General features: G+C 31.4%; 1 protein-coding gene across 2 annotated transcripts; it reads right to left on the bottom strand.

Annotated features, from left to right (window-relative positions):
* Positions 1-198: 198 nt before the first annotated feature.
* Positions 199-3,050, bottom strand: LOC7489702 (protein PNS1). Of its 2 annotated transcripts, none has more exons than XM_024584194.2 (3): positions 2,102-3,050; positions 645-1,790; positions 199-562 (listed from the first exon to the last, which is right to left on the bottom strand). In XM_024584194.2, the coding sequence occupies exons 1-3, from the start codon at positions 2,207-2,209 to the stop codon at positions 428-430; spliced, it is 1,389 nt and encodes a 462-aa protein (XP_024439962.2). In that variant the 5' UTR covers positions 2,210-3,050; the 3' UTR covers positions 199-427. The 2 variants fall into 2 exon arrangements, with proteins under 2 accessions (XP_024439962.2, XP_024439961.2); XM_024584193.2 differs by having other exon boundaries at positions 645-1,805; positions 2,102-3,049.
* Positions 3,051-7,810: the final 4,760 nt, after the last annotated feature.

Here is a 7,810-nt window from a genome sequence, read left to right on the forward strand (position 1 = left end):
TGTTGTTTTGCCTTGGAAAGTATCAAAAATGGAGTTCAAAAGAGTTTCTTAACATGATTACACTTGAAATCAAAATTTGGTAATTTGCTCTGCATCAGTGCATTGGAATTTTGTCCTTTGTGACCTGAGATCTGCTCCATGGAATGTAATCATTTGATTAAAGGGAGTTAAATTCAATATTTTTGAAGATGATCTACGTGCAAGAGAACTTGGGCAGATTATACTGAATATAAAAGCTGACTAATATCTCATTCACAGGACAAGTTCTCTTTTACGAACAAAAAAAATTGCAATCCGACGTGTTTGCAGAATCACATGCCTTTTAACATCGATTGATGTTGCCCTGGTCTACGTGGTGTCTGGTGCAAATATTCAATCTAAAACAATGAATCTGTACTCAGCAAGCGAGATGAAGTCCCCATGGTTGTTAATCTCCGTATCTCTGGAACTCTTCAAGGCGAAATAGAATAGCTGGGTCAAGCCGCGAGTTCTGTGGGTTCTCTGTGTAAGCAATGTAGTAAGCTGAAACACATGATTGTAGCCATGCCATTTCTATCCGACACTGCAAGCAAAAAAATTGTCTATCAGTTTCTGAGTATTGTTGTAAGAAATGTTTCCTGTTTTGAAGGTTGCTGATCTCTTACCATGAAGTAGCCAATCAGGAATGCATAGATTGACACTTCTGTAGCATAACTCTTATGAACTGCAAATGTCCATGCTCCTCCAACTAGCGTGCATATTGCACCTCCTGCCATCCCAGAGAGAAAACAGAAAGACCCTGTCAGATCTCTGTCAATTATAGGTTCCAACCCAACTTTCTTCAGCATCTCCCATGTATCCATGGATGCCTGGACAAACCCCTTATTATAAACCCCTACTTGCACAAGACCCCACCGATTCCCATAGTTAACCAGAGTCGCAGCAACAGCAGCATAACAATTAGCGCAGGAAAACAAGAACTCGTCTGTGCCCCCCGCAATCAAACTTATCGCTCGGGCTGAACCGTGGACTACAGTAATAATCGGCACAAGGACTGAGCTGATGCACACACTTCCCATTGAGTATTTGAATGTGTCCCGTAAAGCAATTCGTAAGTCCATATCTACCCCATATGCATAGTGTAGGTATTTGACGCGTGCAATTGTAACTTGCAACGTGTTTCTTATCACTTGCGTGCTCCATGCCAGGCTCGCAAGGATCGCTAAAATGAACAAGGTGTCCGTTACAGTTCCAACTGCAGTGGCTCCGCCAATACCAGATACCAAGAAACAGGAATACACAGTGCCTGTGATGATTGAAAGATTGAGTACCACTGTTGTAGTCTTAGCTGGAGGGGAAGCAGCAGCAATTGATAAAACCTTGGTGGCATAATCGAATCGAGGATTCACCCAACAAGTATAAAGGGATAGGATCAGAGCAAGAACTATTGCAATTACGCCTATTGTTAAACCTGCAGCAGAGCCTATTAGTAAAAACAGCACGCCAACTGCACAGGTTAGCAAGGGGCTAAGCCAGAAGGCTGTTCTCAGTGCTCTTGAAGGGTTGCAGAGAGTGAACCATTGCCATGTGAAAGCCACAATTCCAGCGCATCCTGTTGCAGTAAGGAGTGGAGGATACCACTTCTTGGGATGAAAATGGTGGCTGTGGGCAGAGAGTAGGCCACGGATGGTGAGGCAGATTACTAGGATGGCGATTAGGACTATGTGCGAAAAAAAAAGGACTCGAAAGAGCCTCTGGACTAATATCCCCGCCACCATTGCGGTTTCAAGCTGGATGCTTGATTCCTCAACCTGCAAAAATATTAACTAAGCCAGTTGGTAGATAAGTTACTAAGTCAACTCATTGTATCTGATGCTCAAGAACTAAAAAATAAATGATAGTACTCTAAAGAAAGGAATAATTAGCAAGAAATAAAGAAGCAAGAAAAGGAACATGAAATGCCACCTATAAGAGAGGAGGGGGGGGGGGGGGTGGCGGGGCTTGCTGATGACGAAGAAAGATGATAAACCTTGGGGATTTTGAGACCCTTTTGACGTGGAAGGAGAATGGAGGAAGAAAACAGAATCAAGAGCTTGATTTGAGAGAGGAATGGAGATTGAACCTGGTTGGGGATTATGTATGGAAGTTTTTCCTCTTGAACTTGAATGTGGAAGTTCTGCACGTTAATAGCTGTAACTGCATCATTATTCATTTCCTTGGATCTTTTCATTGATGGCTATTAAATTTTACACTCAAAGTCTTGGTCTTTCTCTGCTTAAAACAAATAACCTCTTTGTTTTATTATCTTGCACTTTCTTGGCGGCCACGATTTTCCAAAATCACAGGCCTCAAAATCCTCAAACATCGTTCTACACTCTTGTTTTACTGTTCTTTACAAGTCAAAGGGTATGAATATATCACTGTTGAGACCTAGACTTTTAACTTGTGAAAGCCTTCTTTGACAAAATCTTGTATATTGCAAGAAACTGACCAAGTCCCTTCTCCTTCACATTAAATTTCCTCTCAATCTGATCACGTATTAGCTTGTGTGTGAGTTTTGGGTTTAATGAGTGGTGCAATATTGACTTGGAAGGTGGAGAAGCTAAGAGATAGGGTCAACAGAGGTGACTTGTCGAAGGGGTTTCATATCTCTGTAAGCTATTTCTCGTGATGCAGTTAGCTTTGCTTAAAGAAAGTGCAGAAAAAGGAAAAGGCGCAGCTGTTTCTTTATAGAAAGAGTGATGTTTGGTAGGTTTAACTAAATCTGTCCATCAAATACTGAAGAGATCCTCTTCCAAAAGATAACCAAGGTTCAATGTTACTCGATCTTCAGTACTGGGAAATTACAAGTGGAAGATTCAAATGTAACGCAATCTTGGACAAGACTTAGACTGGATTGAAGATGTGAATCATTTCTGGCCATGAACATACCAAGGAGGGAGGACCATGAAGAGGTTCATTTTCTCGTCACCTAGCTAGAAGTTGACATCTTCCTACACAATGGAGGTAGCCTTAATTTACAGTCTCTGAATCCGATCCCACCAATCTGAACATGAGATATTCAAGTAGAAACATCAAAGTGCAGTATTAACCTCCTGTTTTGATTTGTGGATATAAAAAATAATTTTTAAAAAATTAAAAAAGATTATTTTAATACATTAAAAAAAAACACTCTAAAAAACAAAAACAAAAGTTCATTTTCCGGTGTTTTGCTGACAATGACTGTTAACCAACCTATCATACATCAACTACGTTAGGTGAGGGGTGACTACGGGTTAATTACAAGAAAACTGCTGAACATTCTTACAAAATACAAATTATAAAATACCAGTGGTTAATTACGTTAGGTAGGAAAGATTTATGACAAATTCGGTAATGCTAGAAAATAATTCCAGTGGTCAAGCTTCTGCAAACAGTAGGAAGACCATTAGGTGGTCAGAAGCTGCGTGAGTTCTCAATTATAGTTATAGGCTAGGCCAACCATATAGTATTATAGAGCTCGGCCACTTCAAAATCTGGGAATCTGCCAATTTTGTTTATTGTATTTATTGATTTAAAAAAAAAAACAATTACCACATTAATTTTAATTTTTTTTGATAGAATAATACCATTTAAAAAATATTTAGTGGAATGATATATTTTTACTTTAGTGGAATGATATATTTTTACTTTACCGCGCTTTAAAAACACGATATTTATTAAATATTATTATTTATAAAGACATCAAGATAATTATTGCATTTTGAAAGAGCCATATGAAAAAAAACAGGGAAAGAAAAAACCCGGTGTGACCTGGCTGACCCGGCTGGTTGACTCGGCGACCCGGTTGACCTGGCAAGACCCGGTCAAAAACCAGGTTGCAACCCGTTGACTTTTGTTTTTTTTGTTTTTTTACTAAAATAACGTCATTTTGATTTTAAAAAAATTAAACCAGGCGACCTGGTGACCCGGTCAAAAGCCGGAACCCGGGTCTTAAACCGGGCCGACCACCGGACCGGATCTAAAAATTATGGTGAGCAGGCCCATGTAAATTTAAGGCTAAATTTAACAAGGCGAGGTTGTGACCTTCGTGATCGGGCCTAGCAAAGCCTCAGAGTAGACTGTGGTCACCGTCTATTGAGTTGGGACCGTCCTCCAGAAAAATCAATGGGAGGGACTGTAAGCCATGAGCAGGCCCATGTAAGTTTTCATATGGCAATACTCTATAACTTGGTACAAATACGGACACGGACACTTAGACTTAGATATAACTAGTTATTTGATTTGTACGGGTAAAGTAGTTTTTATTTTCTAAAAAAAATTATATATATTGATTTTTTTCAACATGTTTTTATAGATAAAACAATTATGTAAATAAAAAAACTCATATATATAATCAAATCACTCGAGAACTATAAGTGTTAATAAACAGAGAAAAATATGATTAAATTTATAAAACTTTAGAGACAAGTATAGATCAAGATACTTAATCTCGCAAGACATAATATTTATTCGGTTGTCCTTGCTGGATTTGTTTATTAAAATTAATTTTTTATTAAATCAAATAATAATAAAAATAGATATGTACATTAAATTGATTGAATAACATAAAAGAAAAAAAATATTATGAAAGGCTGCACATATTAGAAATATTATCCAAAATATTTTTTATTTTCAAAAACAAAGTTAATCTATATAAAAGATAAAAAAACAACTCTAGATGAATCAGAATAATCTTTTTAAAAAATAATAAATACACACAACACCATTTAAAAAAAATATTTATCAAAAAAGGTTAAATAAAGAAAAAATCATAGATAAGCAATATTAATTGAAATATAAACCTAAGAATTATTTTAGAATAAAGACATTAAAAAAGATATTAATTAAAAAAATATAAGAAAAAAAACAACCTGAATATTGTAGCTTAACCTATCAAACTTACACCTTGGATCATAAATTAAACCATGATCAATATTTTTTAAAAAAAATTATATTTAACCTTTTAAAAAAAATCAAAAGATAACCAAAATAATTCTTTTAGAAAGAAGACATTAAAAAAAATATAAATTAAAAAAAGCAATATTAATATTTTTCTTGACTCATCAAACTTGCGCTCCAGACCATAAATAAAACTAGAATCAATATTTTTTTTAAAATTTATATTTAACTTAAATTTAATAACAAAAAAGAGGGCCAAAAAAGGCCTGACTCTCGGGCCCATGGCCTAGCTCGCCTGGGGCATTGCAAAGAAAAACCCATTTACGTGGGTGGGCCTTCAAGCCCAGGCCTGGGTGCATAGGCTGTTTTATATTTAAAAATGACGAATAACCTGTCAAATGTTCTATTTTTCTTGCAAAAAACTATGCAAGTGACACGTCGCCTATGAAGGCAGACGACATGTCATCTACATGCCTAGATTCCAAGCTTCTAGCCATCCAGAGAAGCATCGACATTTGTACAAAAAATAATATAAATAAACTTTTGTACTAAAAATGACATTTTTAAAATCTAAAGGAATCTAAATTGTATAAGTTGTGTTATTTTGAAAGTTTGAGGACCTAAGTGCATGTATTGTTGAAATATGTTCTGGTACGCCACCTATGTTTGCGTATTTTTTTTATTTCAGTCTCTTTTCTTTTAATTCCACCATTTTCTAAGAAATTAAAATTAATTGATCTTTAATTAGGATGAAATCACCCAAAATTAAACTTAGAGGATCAAAATAAATTACTAAAAAATACACAAAAAATACACAGCATCCTCCACAATATTTTTTTTATGTGTGTGAACAATGCGGCTCCACAATACCTTAGCCAACACAATTTAGATTATAAGTAATAATAATATGGCATAGTCTATAACTTGGTACATATACAGACACAGACGCGAGACTTAAATATAACTTGGTATAATTATAAATTCTAAAAATTTAGGATATAATTATTTTTTGAAATAATTAACAAATATATCCTAAAAATAAATAAAGTAAATAATAATATATCGTGATGTATGCTTACTTCAAAATTATAAATTAATTTGAGAGATAATAAATATTAAATATGTTTATAATTATTAGGATGATAGTGAATAAATCATTGATAATTTCATTTCTTATATTTCATAATGAATCATTGCTACTTATTTCCATTTTATTTTAGTATTTTATGATAAAAAAACAATTTTTTTAAAATAAATGCAACAATAAAAACAGTGATAATATCATGTTTCTTATATAAAAGAGAAAATAATTCCACGAATCTTTATATTTTAGGAGTTGTATCCCACATGTCTTTTTATATGCTTAATTGCATCCAATTTATCATTAAATAGTTACTCTTTCTTTAATATATCATCCCGTCGAATTTTTACCATCAAAACTAATAAAAACACAATTTACGGAGCCCTTTTTCCTATATAAAAATTACAATGATTGCTTTTTTATTTTTTTGTAAATAGTTATAAATAATTTAATTGAAAAATATAAAATTCCTATGAGTGGAATGTTTTTGTTTCTTTAATCCCTAGCACTAAATATTATTTTAGACTTACTATTTTAAGTAAAATTATAAACTTTATCCTAAAATAGATTATTATTATTATTATTTCTCGATATCAATAAAGAGGATGCATCTTTAGAATTATTTGGAGAAATATTTAATCTCAATTGACAAATAAGTTAATATAAAAACTAGTCAGATAACCCCTGCATTGCGAGGATGAAACAATTTTGATCATACTATCATTTGTATATAATCAAAGTGATTTAACTATATCTTACATCTATTAAAAATGATTAACCCAAAATTTATATAATTTTATAGCATTTGTTTTGGTATGTTTTTTATTGATTAAAGATTAATTTTTTTTCTAAGAATAAAATAAAAAAGTAACACAAACTTGAAAAATATATAATATATTTATTTATCGATGCATATATAATTTTAATTTTCAATTGTTGTAAATATTTTAAAGAAACAAAATATATAATTAAATAACTATATTATTATGAACTTTTAAGAAATTTGAAGAACCTTATTGTGCATTGATCTAGTTTAAAATAGAGTTTTCTTGATTTTTTTGTTTTATATAAAACAATATTCAATATCTATTTTAAATCGAAGCTTATGATATGATCTATAATTGGTTTAAGTAAAACTAATTTACTAGGTATGTTAAGAAATTGCAATTCAAATTTTTTAGTTAAATATTTTTTTTATATATTTTCTCTTTTTAACTTGATATATCAATGTTTAGTTTTTTTTTTTCTTTTTTATTTTCATATGTGGCAAGAGGAACTCATTTTATGTGTTAATTTTCTAATAAATGATAAAATAGTATTGCTTAAAATTTTAATATACATAAGTAATTTATGTATCTTAATCATAAAATATATTTAAAATTATATATGTTTTACTGTTATTTATTAATTGATTTTGATATTTTTTGCTTGTATTTTTACATAAACAATACGTAGTAAATACACATCCTGTAAATCATATAAAATCATGTGTTAATTTTAATATTTTCTTTTATTTTTTTTTATAAATATCTATTTTTATAAAAAAATAATTAAATAAAAATACATTTCAAAAAGCAAGATTATTAAATTTAGTTATGACCATAATCTAGATCAGAAAGTGAATAGATTAACCTGAATCAATTTAAAATATCATCATTTCAATATTTTATATATATAAAAAATTAAATTAATATGTTTTTTCTTTTAAAATCAAATAAAATTTTAATTTAATGAACAAGTCCAAAGAATTTTTATTAAGTTGGCTGAACCACAATAAATTAGCTCATGCTAAGTTTATTTTAAAACTTAGATCAATTGGTTTATATTAAT

Source organism: Populus trichocarpa, chromosome 13 (assembly GCF_000002775.5).
Source record: "Populus trichocarpa isolate Nisqually-1 chromosome 13, P.trichocarpa_v4.1, whole genome shotgun sequence".
Classification (NCBI taxonomy): domain Eukaryota; kingdom Viridiplantae; phylum Streptophyta; class Magnoliopsida; order Malpighiales; family Salicaceae; genus Populus; species Populus trichocarpa.

Bases quoted from the DNA above. Each gene is read 5' to 3' on its own strand.
- LOC7489702 (XM_024584193.2), bottom strand. From the start codon at position 2,209: ATGAAAAGATCCAAGGAAATGAATAATGATGCAGTTACAGCTATTAAC. The intron at 1,806-2,101 runs GTTCAATCTCCA...CAACTGGCTTAG, and splicing joins CATACATAATCCCCAACCAG to TTAATATTTTTGCAGGTTGA. The intron at 563-644 runs GTAAGAGATCAG...TTTTGCTTGCAG, and splicing joins TCCTGATTGGCTACTTCATG to TGTCGGATAGAAATGGCATG.